Below are 18,806 nucleotides of genomic sequence, written 5' to 3' on the forward strand. Positions count from 1 at the left end.
GCATGCTTTGTCTAGGCTAGTAGACGAATCAATATTCAACACATCATTTCTTAAATTATCAACAACCATCATAGATTCATAAATCCCATTACAAGGTAATGCATTGAAATAACAGACATCATTCAAATAAACATTAATAGAACCATTACTATTATCAAAAGAATATCTGAAACCTTGTCTAAACAATCCATGAAATGAAATAATGTATGTTGACATATCTGGAGAATAACAACAATTTTCTAAATCTAACCCTAACCCATTACTCGACACTAAAGAATAAACTCCGACTTTGGTCATAGGCGACGGTATTCTATTTCCCACAATCAAGTTTATCTTCCTATGTTCCATCTCCCTACTTCTTCTTAGGCCCTGCAAATCAGAACAAATGTGGTAACCACACCATGTATCAAGAACCCATGAAGTAGCAAATCATGAGTTATTAGATTTAATAGAATACATACCTGCAAAGGTGGGCTTAATATTGCCATCCTTTATGTGTTGCAGATACTTAGGGCAGCTTCGTTTCCAGTGGCCCTTCTGGTGGCAGGAAATAGCACTCTGCTTCTTTGGGGTCCGAAGAGGGTTTGACCGAACCAACTTTGGTTCCGCTAGAAGAGGAACCATCTTGGGTCTTACCCTTATGGTGGCCCTTATATGGAGCCTTCCTCTTCTTTCCCTTTCCTTGACCAATTGCCAACATAGGAGCAGCCAAAGCAGGGGATGGTGCAACAGATTTGTCTTTGAGGTTGCTCTCAGCAGTCCTTGGAGCTTGCTCAAGGAGACCTCATCCTTATTCATGTGGTAGGTCATTCTGAACTGGTTGTAACAGGACGACAAGGAGTGGAGGATTATGTCGATAGCCAAATCCTCATCAAACTTAACATTATTTTTGAGAAGACGATCAACATACCTCTGCATTTTCTGCAAATGAGAGGTTAGGGATTCTGCACTCCGCATATTAGCGTTGATCTTGTTAGTAATGATCTCATAGTGCTCTTGCCTCGTGCTTTAGTGGTATCGATCCAACAAATCCTGATGTATTTCATACGGATACATGTCCTTATAGGACTTTTGGAGTTCGAGGTTCATGGTGGCCAGCATGATGCAATGAACTTTCGTAGCACCACGCTCGTGGGCCTCAAAGGCAGCCAACTCTTCAGGAGTAGCAACATCTGGGATGATCTTCTCAAGCTTTTCATCAATAACATACTCTTTGTCCTCGTAGCGAGTGATCATGCGAATATACCTCATCTACTCGTTGAAGTTTAAGCCATCAAATGTCACCTTTTGACATAGTTTCATCAACGAGAATGACTCAGACGCGTTGTTTTTGTTGTTGTTATTGTTGTTTGCAGACATCTAAAAAAGAAAAGGAACAAAGTTTGATTAGAAATGAGTCCCTAATTAAACACCCAAATGAGAAATTATGGCTAGGACCCAACAACATTATTTACAACTTAGAAAGGGATGCCGTACTCTAAAAGTAAATAATTTGAAGGTAAGTGAATGACGATTCACTAATTCTCACTATGAAAAACGAAAAAGAAGATTTAAGTTTTAAATGCATTGAAAACTCCTAGATCTTTGAGATTCATTGAAGTATTCAATGGCATGTTTAAATCTCGATATGCACTTCAAATTTGCGACTGGGATACCGAGGATCGCAAACAAGTTGTGAATAACCATGCAAATCAACATGGAGCACTCAATGTCTCTATCAGCTAATCAATGTGCCGGTAAACCTCACACGCTCCATTGATCTATGATAAACATCGAGTCACCCTTCGCCACCAATGTCAATCCTAACTTAGTGTGCCGGTTAAGCACGCACACTCTACTAATGTTTGACAAGGGTACAAAGTGTAATTCCATGGAATAGCATCATTTTTACATTTTACCCTAAAGTAACTAAGATTGGGAATTTGTAAAACATGTAGTTACTTTGTATTTTACATCATACTTTTAATGAGTAGAGGATTGCCCTATCCTACCCGTTCGGCTAACGACCCTCCACCAGTCAAGCAAGTGGTGGGTGTGAGTGTACACCCATTAAGTGTCATTTTATAAGCAGCAACCTTATACCCACCTTATAGACCGGCTTCGTGAATGAGGCCTACTAACGGTACGACTAGCATTTTAGTTATACATATATATACATTGAGCTTGTAATAATATAACTGTATAGGGTTGAATTTTAAACTTGTAAAACTATAAGGGTTTGAAATTTAAATTCTTCAAAATTAAACTTTTAATGACAAAACTCAAATTTCAAAACATGAGCACAAGTTTTGAACTTTCCGAAACTAAAGGGATCAAATAACAAATAATTGAAGTTAAACAATTAATTTTATAATTATCTAGATTTGACCTAATACAATTTTAGTCATTAGATAATTACCAAATAATTTTAAAGAATCCATATTTATCATATAAACAACCGATATTCAAAAGATTTGAAATTATTTATTGTTTTGGCAAGGATAATCATTAAATTAAGATAAAAATTTGGATTTTAACTTCAAAAAAACGATTTAGGCATCAAATCCAAGTCAAAACAGCAACTAAATCCCGAAATACCATCTTCCTGACGCACGAACTCGCTGAGTCAGCTCTGGACTCGCCGAGTAGGGGCCAACTCGCCAAGTCCAGATACTGACTCGCCGAGTTGAGTTGGGCACAGGCAAAAAAAATTCGATTTACAGCAAGCAAAACAGTTAAGCATCACATACAATCGAAACCAATCAAGGCTCTGATACCACTTATGGGTTTTATGCATAAGAACAATCCTATGTGCTCGTACAAACGCTAATGGTTGAATATAGGTTTCTCTATTGTACATGCTTTGAATCCAAAACTTGCAAGCCTAGATCTATCATATAAATTTCGAAATCAACATCATAAGAATAGATCTAAGTGTTTACCTCTTCCAAGTAGCTTAAAATCCTTGTAATCTTCTTGATCTTGAGCTTAGAGTCACAATTATAACTCCTCTAATGGTTCACAAACCCCACAAGCAAGAAGGGAATATGAGAGAGGGTGAGAGATACTAGAAATCGGCCCTAGGGTTCTCTTGGAAATGAATTGCAGCCGATTTCCATAGCCTAGGGGTCTTATTTATACTTGCAGGCTACTAGGGTTTCAGTCTAAACCCTGATGGACAGCTTAACCACCAAGCAGCCCAAGGAACCTTCTGGAATAAGGCCTTGGACGAAAATATGATAGATCCCCATCATAATTTCGTTCCCCCTTAAGTCCATAAGGCTTCCTTAGCCCAAAACTTAACTACCATACATTTGACAGTTTATACCCCTTTATTTAATTAATCTCTTTTAGTCACCAAATTAATTCCTAATTAATTTACGACCAACACTAATTAAATAAGTATGATTTCTCCTTTAATATATTATTCTTATAATATATAATAAACCATAATATTCTCTCTTTCTCCTTAAATTACCTTGTCAAGTTGCTTTGGTGAAGGCAACCAAAAAGGACCATGCACAACCGGGTCAAGTACATACCAAATATAGTTACGGGCTTAGACACTATTCCAACAGAAACTTGATCAGCGTAAACCCCCACACCATAAAACTTACTCTTAAGTAAGTTGATTTTCAGACCTGAAGCCAAGAAGAGAAAATGAAGAATATGGACAACATGGAGAGCACTCGTCTGAATCTACCTACAAACATTTGTTCAATTATTGACTCTACTTGATCACATCTTCAACCAGATCGATTCTCAACTTTGTTTTAGGCCTTGGAATTAGAACACCTTCTTCGACACATAGTACCAAATCCTCCGATGGTCACATCCTGTAATATACTTAAACAATTTTCTCTTTTCAATCCTTTGCTTCCATAAAGAGTAAAGATCACCCAAATAAGCTCTTAATTGCAAAATAGTGTTGTGTTTGGAGTCGTTAATGGATAGTAATTGTTTTGAGTTCTCTATAGTATCTTCAATCAGAATTGAGTTCTCTGTGTAAAATTTCAAAGTTTGGGCCGTTATCTAAATCTGTGAAAGATGAACCAGTAGATGATGCTAGGGTTTTTGACCAATTCTGCCATTGTTACAGGTTGGATAAGGTTCCGCTAAAGGTGTGTTGTCGGAGAAATAGGGGGAGGTTAGGGTTTAAGTGGGAAATGGAAACTCATGAATAACAATAAATGGGCTTGAAGCAAATATAGCGATTGACGATTCTTGATACGAATGTAGTTGAGAGATAAGAGAGTCGTGCCAAGCTCGAGAGATTCAAAACCCTGATGAAATCAAGCTTGTGGAAATATGAATTTATATGGGGGTTGCTTGAAACTACAAAAGGATGCTCTCTTTATGTGTATAAAGGGTGAGAAGTGAGTAGGGTTTTGGAGTTTATGATGAAGTGAAGAAGGAGGAGGAGATTAAAAGGGTGTGTTCTTATTAGGAAGAAGACGTACGAGGGGGAGGGGGGGGGGGAGACACACACACACACACACACACACACAGAGAGATAGATTTTATTTTATGTTTCTTTTAGTTAAAAAATAATTAAATAACAAAAACAAAAAACAAAAAACAAATGGAAAAGGGAAAATCCCTCATTTTTTAGATTTTTTAAACTGATTTGAACCAAAACTACAGCAAAATGAAAACTGTTAGACAATTAGTATTAATCCAAACCTGTTTGGCCAAATGTAATAATTTTGGACATACCACAGGGACCATTCTTGCAAATTTATCAATAAGCAAAAGAAAGAAACAAAATCAAAGCAAAAGCACATCGAGCACAACCCCCCCCCCCCCCTCTCTCTCTCTCTCTCTCTCTCTCTCTCTCTCTCTCTCTCTCTCTCTCTCTCTCTCTCTCTCTCTCTCTCTCTCTCTCTCTCTCTCTCTCTCTCTCTCCCCCCCCACTTGTCCCCCATTTAAGTCTTTTTTTTTTCAATCCACCTTGTTTTCTCGCCATAATGTTTTTTTTTGGAAAAAGAATATCTAAAAATTTCAAAGTTCTTAAAATTTAATTATTTAGAAAATGAGCATAATCAAATAAATTTAAAAAATATATATATTTTTTAAATTTTTATAAAAAAAAAACCTAGAAAAAAGTTTAACAAATAATAATGAAAATTTAAGGGATATTTATGATAATTATAATAGTGACTTTCTAGAAAGATTGTTTTTAAATAATTTTATGAGGTCTTTATTTTTTAATTTTATGAAATTTTGTTCTTATAAAGTATAACGGAATGTTTTATATTCAAATTGAAAAAACAAATAATATTATTCTTCATAATACTGTTTTTGTGAGTTTGAAAATCTTAAAAAATATATATTTTTAAGGATACAAACATTTTTTAAATGATTTTAATATTTTATAAAAAAATAAGACATGAAAATTTTGGTTCTAAAAAATAAAAATCAGTTAAAACTATATCATATATCATATATTATGAAATATTTGAAAAGAAATTTCTATAAATAAGGTCTTTCAGATATCAAACTATATTTTAAACGATTATAAGTTTTTTCTTTTTAAATATTAAACATAATATAATCTAAAATGAGATGATTCAAAACATATATGCTTAATAAAAAGATTTGATGCAAAATATCTATAATCGATCCATATATTTTTATGATTTAAAAATATTTTGATTCAAATATTTTATGATCCTTAATTATATATTTTATGATTCTAAATTAAACAAAAAAAAAATAATTTATTAAAAGAATTTATTAATCTAAAATCATATGATTCCAAAAAGATATAATCTAAAATACTATAATTCAAAATAATTTGATTCAAAATTTTATGATCTAAAAATAATAAGATTCAAAAAAAATATGAACGCAAAGTATAACGATGCTTTATATTTTTATTATTTAAAACTTTTATAATTCTTAAACATTAAAACACAAACCGATATTTAGATTAAAAAAAAAAAAAAAAAAAAAAAAAAAAAAAAAAATTCAGAAAGTAAAAGCAAAAATAAAAAACACTAATAACTTCAAATATATAGTACATACATTAAAAAACACAAAACAAAAAAATATTTAAAAAAAATAGAAAAATGAAAAATAAAGTAAAAACTAAAAAATAAAATAAAACTATAAACCTTAAAACCGAGAATATATATGTAAATTAATTTATTTTTTTTGAAAATTTTCTAAATTTTTTTAAAATATTAAAAAACAAAAATAAATAAATAAAAACCCACTTCAATAACATTCCATAAAAGTTGGGTGCATGTGATTAAATCCCCGAGTTCATATTACTTACCATGGACTTGCGTTGCATGCTAATGCGTCACATCTAAGTATTGAGTTTGATATTTGTGTCATTAACGAAATCAGTGGTGAATAATGGTTGTTGTTGTACTCACAATTTTGTGAGATCTCACCAAATCCACAATACACACACACACATATAGTTTCCCGATAACCAGAGAACTAAACAAGGGTCGTTAGATCAAAATAATAGAAGGTTACGATGGTTTGTGGCATTTTTGTTAATACTTAGAAAAAATAAAACACGAAGGTATGATTGAAATCAATCGGGGGGGGGGGGGGGGGGGGTGCATTTTAGTGATATAAGAAAAACTTTTCTCCTTCTGTCTCTAACTATCCTCTTTCACGTTGTCTTCTTCACCGAATCTGTAACACCCATAAAATTCGAGCCAATTTAAAACTTTATAAATCATTTGAAACCCTTCAATTATTACAATTTGTTTTCAAAATAGTTTATTCACCAGAGTTCCCAGAAATCATAATCATTAATCGAGGAAGTGTATGATAATGCATTCGCCTTCCCGCAGCCATCCGCTGAACCTGAAACAATAAACTGAAATTGTAAGCCCGAAAGCTTAGTGAATTACCCAAAAAATACCCATACATACAACAATACACATACAATAACAAACAACATATTATGGGTCCAGTCAATCATGGGTTGAAATACCCCAGGCCATCAACCAACCGGTTGGAATGCCAACATACTATGGGTCCAATCATCCTCGGGATGGAATACCCTAGGCCCATAACCAATAGGTTTTAATACCCACATACTATGAGTCCAATCATCCTCGGGATGGAATACTCATGACCCACAACCAATAGGTTGGAATGCCCAGGTCTATTGGCTTTAACACAAAGCAGATAAGCCTTAACTGCCAAAAAAACATGTGCACAGATAATAGTCTATAGACGGACAAACCGATCTAATAGATCATAACAACATAACAACCTCCTATCTACCAGGATACTGATCTAACGGATCATAGCAACAGATAACATCCTGTTTACAAGGATCCCGATCTAACAGATCATAACAGCATAACAACATCCTATCCACCAGGATACTGATCTAACAGATAATAACAACATATAATAAATAGATAACGATCCGAAAAGGGTTGGTCTTGGTGCCTTAGACGCTTGAGTATAGTGAGGATAACTCACCTTGCAACTAACGCGTTGAAGAGATAAGCTCAACTCTCGGATCACCGTCACAAACTCCACCACCTATATCCACCATAGAACCATATCCATAAATTTTCAATTTCCCAAAATGCCCCATAAGTCTAGAAGTCATCCTTGGTCAAAGTCAAAGTCAATGATCAAGGTCAACAGTCCATGTTGACCCAACTCGTCGAGTATAACCAGCCACTCGTCGAGTTCCTTGCATAACTCGCCAACTCACTGAGTCATTTGAGTGACTCCTCGAGTTCCTAATGTTTGCAGCCAAAAACTCCTTGGCCAACTCGTTGAGTTTCCCTTGCAACTCGCCAAGTTCGTGCATGCCAAAAGCTAGGAAAACCCTAACTGACTCGCCTAGTTACCATACTGACTCACTGAGTCCACGACAATCTTCATCGAACTCACCAAGTTGACCATGCAACTCGCTGAGTCCCTTCAGTGTATTATCCATTCATATGCTTTTTAAGCCATCTTGAGGTTCTTTATTGCAAATCCAGTTTCCCAAGGCATGTTTATCACGTAAAGTTGCAAACTTTACGTGCATACAAGGCTATAAAGTCTTATAATGGAAAAACGAAGCTTGTAATGGAATTATACACATCAGGAGACGTTCATTCTTGCCAAAGCTGATAGTTTTATGGATTTAGAGACATATGAGAGTTCAGATCTAAAGTTACAACTTCAGATCTGAGCTCATACCCAAAAATAGCTTCATAATATGCTAGAAAAGCCCAAAACTTTAACCAAATGAAATCTAGAATGAAATGAGATGAAGGTAACGACTTGATAACTTCCAAAAGATGCGATCTAAGGTAGATATCATATCCCCACATGTTCTTTTCTCCTAGCCACTTGCTCTTCAATTTCCTCTTACAAAGATACACATTCCAAAGCTTTAAAACACACAAATGGAGCTTACTCACACGAATTAGGGTTTATGGACTATCAAGAGGCTGTAAGGGGGGCTGAGGAGGCCAATGATCCTTTAAATAGGGTGCAAACCCCTAGAAATTAGGGTTTCATACTCCAACTCCTACTCGCCGAGTCCCTCTTTGGACTCGGCGAGTAGGTCACTTAAACACGTGGACCAACGCGCTGCTACTCGATGAGTCGAGCAACCAACCTGTCGAGTAGACCTTGAAACCACAAAGATCTTATAACAACAGAAATCAATACCTAGGAATCTAGGCGTTATAGAATCACCCCTTCTCCCTCGATCGACCACCTATGCTTCTGCAATCTTCGACTACCAATAACCAGTCATCATTGATCTCCAAATCATCAATGACAAATCTACGAACCAAGAGATCGGTGTTGTTATTGTTCATCTTCGATTGTGGAAGTCATTGGATTCCTTCTACTCCGGTCGAGATCTCTCTTATTTCTTACTTTCAAACTTGTTACAATTTTTGAATGTTTTTATTCAAATTTCTTTTTTGATAACATTTGAGGCATGTTGGAGTTAACCAGAGGTATTCTGTGATTAAGGCTGAAGTGAAAGAAAAAATGGTTGAAGCTTTCGACATAAACGACTTGGCTAATGATGTTTACGAGCATAATTTTGGGCATCGACCATTTCAGGTATGTTTTTGATTTTGATAATACAGTTCACGAGCTATAACGAGCCTATGGTAATTCCTTGTAATGATTGTGTCACTATTTTTGTTGCTTGCTCTTCTTTCAAGTTCAATTTTTTGATGAATTGATATAAATATACCAACTGATAAAAATGTTTATAAAAATGGATCAAATAGTTACCTTTTTTCATTTGGGGGATGAATATAGGGCAACATTCAGACCTTAACTCCTCCTGATCTTAATCGTTACAAAGCAAACATGTGGCTCCTTTCACCACCATGCCAATCTTATATGTATAGACTTTGGTTTCAGGTCACAATGAAAAGGTAAAAAAAAGTGTCTTCAAGAACCATAAATGAGGACCAAAACCTTTTTCGGAACCAAACTTACATTGCAAAAATCAGCTTAACTTAGGGACGAAAAACGTAATTTACTCTCATAATAATATCTAACATTTTGCATGCAGGAGCTGATGGTGATGATTGTCCCTGTACTTTAAGTTTGTGGTGCTTGAATCCAACTCTTGTCTTCAAGAACAATTTTGATGCTTTTCTTTCAGTAATTTATCATCCAGGTAGGTGACCATGTATTGATATTCTTTCTAAAATTTTATTTATTAATACAATTTTATTTATTTTACTTTATATTATTACAGGAGTCTATCACCAATGAGTTCCTTTCAATCTAAACTTAGGGTTCAGTTTGGAACATCTCTTGAAGCTCCTTATGTTATCAATGTCTGTCACAGATACCAATAAAGTTTCTTACCTTTTTTTATTCATTTTTAAACAATTATATAATCTTTCTTATTTAAATGAAGGCTTTACCCTTTATGCTGCAGTTATTGCGGGCACGATTCACAGTGGGTAGGGGTAATTACCCATTGAATGCAAGTTACAAAACATCCAAGGGCTATGGTTTCCAGGTAATTTCCAAAGAGGAAAAAAATGGAAACATTTCCCCACACTACTAGAAAGTTGACTTTCAGCTACGGATTTAGAGAGGGATCTATTATGTATCAAAATTTTGGCTTATAGAGAGGGAATTACGAGAGATCTGCGATGGTTTAAACAAGTATTTTATTTATTCAACATATAGCATATTAGAGAGGGTTTAGCGAGGGATATGTTACGGATCTTACAAGTCTTTATCGGCGCGCCCTTATTACTCGGTAATCAGTGGAAAACAAAGACATTTGGCGAGGGTTCAACGAGGGAAAAAAATCGTCGACTTGTTGCCATATGGTATGTATTTAGCGAGAGAACGCCGAGGGAGCATACACACGCTATGTTTTTTTAACTGAAGATCTCTCGCTGAAATTGACGAATCCAAGTCCAGTTTCACGAAGTTTGTGTAAGTCTCCTTCCCTCCCAAATCTGCTTTATCACTCCAATTGAACATGAAGTTTGTGTAAGTTTGACTCTCAAGTTGCAGCTTAACCTAATCTCACCATCTCCATTCAAACATATGACGACACCATGGACCATTGCAGCTCCCGATTCCCGCAGCCTATTCTTCCTTAACTTCTGATTCAGGTAAACCTCTTTATTTTATTTGCTTTAGTCATATATTAGGTTAGGTTTGGTTCAATTGCAAAATATATTACGTTAGGGTTTAATTTATCCGTTTTTTTTCCTTTTTCAATCGTCATTCCTCTTATATCGATTGCGTTAGGGTTTAATTTCTTACTCTTTGCTACTAATCGACTCAAATATGTAATTTTGAATAATTTTTCAATCTTATTAGAATAGATACTTAGAATAAGAACTTGATATAGGGCTTGATTGGTTGCTTTAGTCCTATATAAGCCTGGTAGCATAAGTTTTGTGCATCAAAGCCTCACCCTGAAGCTCTCCTGTCATCTCTGTACATGCATCCATATGCTCTACAGCAAGCCTAACAGCACCAGTTTCTAGGCAATCATTGTTTGAATGGAGAAGATTCATCACCCATCTCATAGTTATAGGATGATCTGCTTCATCAAAAAAGTAAGTTATAAACTTAGAGGAGGCAATCTTATGCCATTGTTCAAGAAGCTATTATGATGTAATGGTCACTGCTAGATCAATTAGCATCTCAAGCAACATGCTTCTAACAATAATGTGTTTCCCCATTGATTCTCTTAAAATCTCATTTCTTCATGTTAGCTCTGGTGGATCAAAAGTCATGATCACAAACCTAAGAACATGTTCCTAGAATAGTGACTAACTTTTTCTAACACTAGAACTTCAACATCACCCCTGTGAAGTGTAACTAACAGATACAGGAACTATGGGTGTATGTGTATGTGTATGTGCATGGACAACCATACCCTTTTCAGGTTCCTTTGGTCAACAAACACCCTTTGACTTTCTTTCTGGGTGTGTGGGTATCAACATGCTTTACATATTCTTGTAATTTTATTATATATATTTTTTTTGTTAAGTTAATACCCTTTGCCCTCTCCATTTCAACCTCTTTCTGATCTTTCTTCTTATCTATTTTAGTCTGTTTATAGTTTTCTTCATGAGCTTTTCTAAACAGCCTCACAAAGTTCAAAAGGGTCTGCATAACTGCATTGCTGCCCCTGTATATATGGGCTAGGGCTGTTTCTTTTTGGATTACAAGACTCTCTCTTTCTCCCCTGTCTTGTTATCAAACTTGACAAAATTTGGATCTTTGTCTTCATCTCTCCCTGAACCTGAACCTGAAACTGATCTGAGGGATGCCTAGGAGCCACGCCCGTGTTTCTGTCTCTTGAAAAAATCAGCAACTCTCATGGCATCCTTTAGACCCGAGTGGTCACCACCAAACTTAACCACAGTTATCCAAGATCTCGAAAAAATCTGCAAGTGCCTTTCTCTCCGAAACATTGCCTTTGACTTTCTGGTTGTGAATCCAAGATCTGATGAGTACAAAAATCATGCCACATATAATTCACAATGAAAGAAATCATCAATCCATATCTAACATTTACATGGATGGACACAAAGATCAATTTTTTTGAATGTTTCTTTGATGTCTTCAACTTCTTCATTTGACAAGAAATCAGCAATCACCTATATGTAAAAAATTTATATAAATTTTTTTTAATGTTTCTGATCTCATAATAATGTAGGAAGAGTTCATGGCACTGAAGCCTCAAGCAAAAATGATCCTAGCAATAAGAGTATGTTTTCTTTCTTTAGTTTTTCATTCTTTATAGGAGTACTTTGATTTCCACCTCATTTTGGTTCAACATATTTCATTGATAAATTTAATTGACAATAAACAAGAAGATGAAGAATAGTGGTAGGTCAACCTCTAACAATGGCAGAAACTATAGTAAATTCTGTGCCTTTCTCATCTTTTTCTTTTTGTAATATTTTGATTTTTTTTAAAGTAAGATTTTCATCAATGGTGACACATATCCATCTTTCATTTACCCATATGTTTCTTTGTGTAGAATAATACACCAGACTTTATCTTTTTTCTATATTTGGATCTGTGTTTTATGTATGTTAGTTGTAAAAAAGTGTCTAACATTCAGGCTTTATGTTTAGGGATTTTTTACATATGAGAGACAGCTGAAGGACAAATCAGCAAAAAAATCTTTACCAACATTCAAATACAAAAACACTTACTTTGATTTAAGAAAAAGTCATTATTACATATTTTTTTAGCATGTGTTAATCATATAACATTAACAACATACAAAGTTGAATGGATGAACTAAAAGCTTTATGATTTTCTTTTTCTTGCTTATGCAGGGTATACAACAGAAAAAGAGTAAGCATTATAGTTATTGGACTTAGTTTTATTATGATAACTCTTTCAACTTTTTTCTGAAAAACAATGAGATGAAGAAACTTTTTTTTTATTGTAAATGCCAGGTCATCATATTAATGAACTTATGGTACTGAAACCGCAAACAAAAAAACAAAAGCAAAGATGATCCTAGGAATAATTAGCAGCATACTATGTAGTATTCCATATGAACATAATACGAGGACCTCTGGAACCGTGTAATTGATAGACCTTTGTTGAATCTATCGTAAACCCCAGGCATTATAACACTCTTACTAACAGAAATTCTTGATAATATTCAAATTTTTCTCACAATTCTAGAGGTGAGAGTCTCTCCAAAAGAAGAACAAAGTTCTCTTACAGATTAATTCTTAGCTACCTCACTAATACTCCTAACTACTATTTATACTACTACTAAAGAAAAGGACAAAAAGGAATAACATCTTAGCGAGGTGATATCCCCACTACTTTGAATAACCACTAACTCTAACCTGCAAAATAACTAAATAAAAGACCGAACTACCCCTAGACCAAAATAACTATAATCAAGCAGATCAACTAGAAGCACTCTAGGATTACTTGGGGTTATCAATACCGGCATCCCACACTTTCACCTTGTCCTCAAGGTGAACATCCAGAACCCTTAGTTTCATCTTCTTGAATTCTTCCCACGTTGCTTCTACTTCCGGCAATCTTGGCCACTGCACCAGCCATTCCATTTCATTCGTGTTGCTATCTTTTTTAACTTTCATCCCTTTAAGGTGGATAAAAATGGTCAATATCACCCAAATTCTAACATACAACCTTGTTATCTTTGCTTCCTCAGTATTGCCCTGATTTGTAGTTATCACATCCACTTGCTCGACCTCAGTTAGCACATCAATATTTTCTTTATCAGTATCACCCTTCTCAACAAAAAAGTGAACCCATTCCTTCCCAGGCAATCTGTTCTTTTCCCCGTATGCATAATAGATTATCTTTTTGATGATGCTTTTAATAAGAAAAGTGTTTAAAAAAAATTGAACCCATTCCTATAGTTCTAACCAGAATCAAGTTGTGATTCTGCGTAAAAGTTGTGACCAGAATCAACCAAAAAAATAAATAACAGGGTTTCTCCTAATTACGTGTGAAAAACTTGGGACTTTTATGATATTTGTCCTTTTATAAAACAACACTTTATAGTTTCATTTACTTTTATTATAATACGAAGTTTACATTTATTCATATTACATAATTGCTCTGGTATTAATCATTTATTCATATTTATTCTTTTATTATATCGTATTGTGAAAAACTTATCCACTACAACAATATGTTAATTAGTTTAGCTGGTACTCAGAGTATGGAATTTGATAGATTTTTCAAAGGACAACGTGTTAACAAAAAAAAAGTAATGTTATTATAAAAGGAAATAAATAGTCTAGAGTATAAACACTTATATTTCTAGCAATCTATCTATCCTTGGTGATGAAAAGGGGAGTTGAGATTTTAAAGCAAAAGCCTTACATAAGTGCTATTTTCTCGACTTAACTCCTTCAGACAGTTTGGATTACAGCTTAAGAACAAGGCCAATTGGACAGTGATCACTGCCTGTAACATCTGGAAGAATGAAAGAGTTATGGACTTTATCTGCAATCGACTCTGATACAAGGAAGTAGTCCAGCCTCCATCCTGTTTCACAATTCACATTTTGGTTTACCATAACTCTTACATTTGAATGCAACAAATAGCAACCTACATCTATTAATTTGTTTATAATAGCAACCATTTCACTCTTTCTCCATAACTCCATCATAACAAACACTACATAAAAGGCTAAAACATTTTTAAAATAAAATCTTATATATTTATTATATACAAATAGAGTAAGTATAGCCAACAACATTAGGATGCTACCTCTGTTATTTTTTCGCCCACCATGCCTGAAATCCAGTAAGTATAGCCAACAACATTAGGATGCTATTTCCGGAAGGTATCAACAAAACCTTTTTTTAGGAAATTTTCCTCAAATGACATTCTTTCCTCAATTGTAAAACCAACACTACGTTTGTTTCCCTACAGACAATAACAAACAATAAACAAAAGATGAATCTTAACCTAACTTCTTATATACACAACTTACTGCAGGATTGTAGATGTCTATTTCTTGATGAGCACAATTCAGATCACCAGTTAAGATGATAGGTTTTGACTTTTCCAGCTCCTATATGTATAATCAATAATGTATTGTATACAAAGATTATCATAATAGACAAAATCAAAACAAAAGTTAACAACAATATGTAATTAATTACCTTCACATAATTGCTAAGACTAGGATCCCACTCTGTTGTCCTGTATGGCTATAGATATAAATGCATCCACACAAATTATTACTAAAAGATAACACATAATAAAATAAAATAAACTAAAATAAAATGCTAAAAAGATGAGTAGCTGTTTTACCAGCCTTTTCAGACCATCACCAGAATTAGGAACATATCCACTTATTAGATAAAACGAATCAAACTCTATTGTCACAAGCCTTCCTTCACTATCATGATCTGATATCCCAACTCCATATCTAACAGAAACTGGTGGTATCTGTCAGGAAAGCCATTATTTAGGTCATATAAAACACATACAGAACCAAATATATTTCTCTTTTAAAAAGAAAAAGTGTTGTAAAGAGATAAATGAGCATACCCTAGAGAAGATTGAACCCATTCCTATAGTTCTAGTTTTCCATAATTATCTTTTTGGTGATGCTTTTAATAAAAATAAGTATTTCATGTAGTATAACTGTAGTTTCCAAGGATGCTTTTAGTAATGTGGATATGATTGCATTATCTAATTTCTAAATAATAGTTATATATTTGTTTGTAGCTAGTCATTATGTCAACACGTAGTGATAGAGATTGGATGTACAAAAGGTTAGATCATGGGTATCTTAGCACAACATATCATGCATCCGTCAAAGGATTTTTGGATGTTGCGTTTTCTAATGAAGCAACTGTTGATGGGGATTATATTAGATGTCCTTGTTTTAAATGAAAGAACATGTATTATAAAACAAGAGGTGATGTAGAGCTTCACTTGTTACAAAACGGTTTCACTCCTAATTACACAACTTGGTGGGAACATGTGGAAAGAAATACGATATCTCAGCATGAGGAAGAATCTTGTAATCCGATGCAGGATCCGATGGAAGATGATGATGATGATGATGATGATAATGGGTGTACAAAAATGTTGATGGATGTAATGGAGGAACTCCCGAATCCAAATGCCAAGGGGTTCTATGATATGTTGGAAGACGCTGATGAACCTTTGTGGGATGGATGTGAAAATTATTCAAAATTACAAGCCGCAACAAAGTTGTTGCATTGGAAGTCAGAATACAATATATCTGAGGCTGCTTATGATCACATACTTCCTATAATTAAGCGGTTGCTACCCAAAGGTGAGAAACTAGTTGAGAACATCTATGAGACGAAGAAGCTTTTAAAAATAATTAGACTCGCAGAAAAAAAGATCCATGCTTGCAAAAACCATTGCATGATATTCTATGGGGCAGAGTATGATTTGACTAAGTGTCGAGTGTGTGATCATGATCGGTACAAGAGTGGCAAACTGCCTTATTTGGTTATGAGGTACTTGCCGATTCCTCCTAGACTCCAAAGGTTGTATTTGACAAAAAAAACGGCAAATCAAATGACATGGCACTATGAACATCAAACGGAATCGGGTTTGATGGTCCATCCAAGTAATGGTGAGGCTTGGAAGCATTTCGACTCAATGCATCAAGAATTTTCAAGTGAACCACAGAATGTTCGCCTTAGGCTATGCACCGACGGGTTCAGTCCAAATAACTCAAATACAACCCCGTATTCATGTTGGCCTGTTTTCCTTTCAATTTATAACTTGCTTCCTTGGATGTGCTTAAAAGAACCATATGTTCAACTAAGCATAGTTATTCCTGGAAAAAAGAGCCCAGGTCAAAATATAGATGTGTTTCTCAGGCCGCTAATTGACGAGTTAAAGATGCTATATACAGACGGTGTTGTCACTTATGATGCTTCGACTAAATGCAATTTCACAATGAAAGCTATACTTATTTGGACAGTTAGTGACTTTCCTGCTTATGCAATGTTATCGGGATGGAGCACACATGGCAAGTTAGCATGTCCGTATTGTATGGGTGAGTCGGGGTCGTTTCAGTTACACCATGGTAGTAAACCATGTTGGTTTGACTGCCATCGAAAATTTTTACCTGAACAACACACATACCGGGGTGACAAAACAGGATTTCTGGCTAATAAGGTTGAGCGATCTAGCCCCCCACCAATATTAACCGGTGATCAGATTTGGGAGCAAGTACGACACTTTCCAACTGTTTATGAAGGCAAACCTTTTAGAGCGAAGAATGCAAAATTGCATGCTTTCGGGATTACTCATAATTGGGTTAAGAGGAGAATCTTTTGGGATCTACCATATTGGCGAAAGTTGTTAATACGGCACAACCTTGATCCCATGCACATTGAGACAAATGTGTTTGAAAATCTTTTCAACACTGTGATGGACACTCCGAAAAGCAAAGACAACATGAATGCAAGAAAAGATATAGAAATGTGTTGCAATCGAGTGTAATGGCATTCATGGAAGAAGGGAAATAAGGATATGAAAAATAGAGCATCGTTTGCTTTGAGCAAAGAACAAGTAGCTAAAATATGCCAATGGTTGATTAAACTTAAATTCCCGGACGGATACACCTCAAACTTGGGGGGTGCATTAATGTAGATGATAATAGCTTTTACAAATTCAAGAGTCACGAGTGCCATGTATTTCTTCAAAGATTGTTGCCTATTTCTCTAAGAGGTATGGTGCCAAACTCAACATGGGATGCAATTACAGAGTTGTGTACATTCTTTCGTGTAATATGTTAAGGGTGTTACGCATATATGACTTACAACGCTTGCAAACTACTATTGTTGAAACCATTTGCAAGTTGGAAAAAATATTTCCACCTGGATTCTTTGATTCAATGGAGCGTCTTGTTATCCACTTAGCTCAAGAAGCTATGCTTGGTGGTCCGGTTCAATATAGGTGGATGTATCTTTATGAATGGTATAATTTTTACCATACAAAATATTCTACCATAAAACCTATGGAATTTCTAATAAGTCTTTTCCAACATCTTTTTAGGAAATTGGGATCAATGAAAAGAAAGATAAAAAAACCATGCGAAGGTTGAGGCGTCCATTGTTGAGGCCTACATGATTGGAGAAATATCGACTTTTTGCTCACAATACTTTTTGCCTACAATTGAAACCCGGTTGAATCGTGAGTCGCGTAATTTTGCCCCAAACATTCCTAGTTATACCATGGTCGAATCTCGATTAAGCATTTTCAAAGTTCCATCTCGAAGATTATTCGAAAAAAGTGGTCAACAGAGGCCTTTGACAGATGATGAGATGCGTATTACTCATAATTACATATTGATCAATTGTGTTGAGGTTCTACCTTTTTTAAGGTATGTCAAGTTATCTATTTTTCCTTGATTTCGTGAAACTCTAAAATTTTTGTTATTTTTTAAGGTTGTTTGAAAATTATGTGATCCAAAGCCAACCTAATATGGATGATGGAGCATTTGAAAGGTTTAGGGATCAACATTTTGCTAAGTGGTTTAAAGATCATGTGAGTATGATACGAGAAAATTTTGTATTACCAAAGTGTCTTCCCCTGTGAATTAGTTAACAAATGAATTTATCAATGTAGGTTTCTCAACAATCAAATGATATCAATCAACATCTGAAATGCCTTGCATGAGGACCATTACGACATGTTAGGTCCTATAAAGGATACTTTGTCAATGGTTACAAGTTTCATACTGAAAAATATGGTGATGGACGGGTCACACATAATAGTGGTGTATGTGTAAGAGGTACTTGTTACAATGAGACTGAGTGTGACTATTATGGGCTGTTGGATGAGGTCTTGGAAGTAGAATATCAAGGCATAGGGCGTTG

At 34.9% G+C, this 18,806-nt stretch overlaps 1 protein-coding gene and 1 pseudogene across 1 annotated transcript; one reads left to right on the forward strand and one right to left on the reverse strand.

Annotated features, from left to right (window-relative positions):
• Positions 1-14,205: 14,205 nt before the first annotated feature.
• Positions 14,206-15,504, reverse strand: LOC145036038 (DNA-(apurinic or apyrimidinic site) endonuclease, chloroplastic-like; annotated as a pseudogene).
• A 333-nt stretch (positions 15,505-15,837) lies between these two features.
• Positions 15,838-17,427, forward strand: LOC145036039 (uncharacterized). Its single transcript, XM_078984521.1, has one exon. The coding sequence runs from the start codon at positions 15,838-15,840 to the stop codon at positions 17,425-17,427; it is 1,590 nt and encodes a 529-aa protein (XP_078840647.1).
• The last annotated feature ends 1,379 nt before the right edge of the window (positions 17,428-18,806 follow it).

Source organism: Lactuca saligna, chromosome 3 (genome assembly GCF_052625555.1).
Source record: "Lactuca saligna cultivar CGN05327 chromosome 3, ASM5262555v1, whole genome shotgun sequence".
Lineage (NCBI taxonomy): Eukaryota > Viridiplantae > Streptophyta > Magnoliopsida > Asterales > Asteraceae > Lactuca > Lactuca saligna.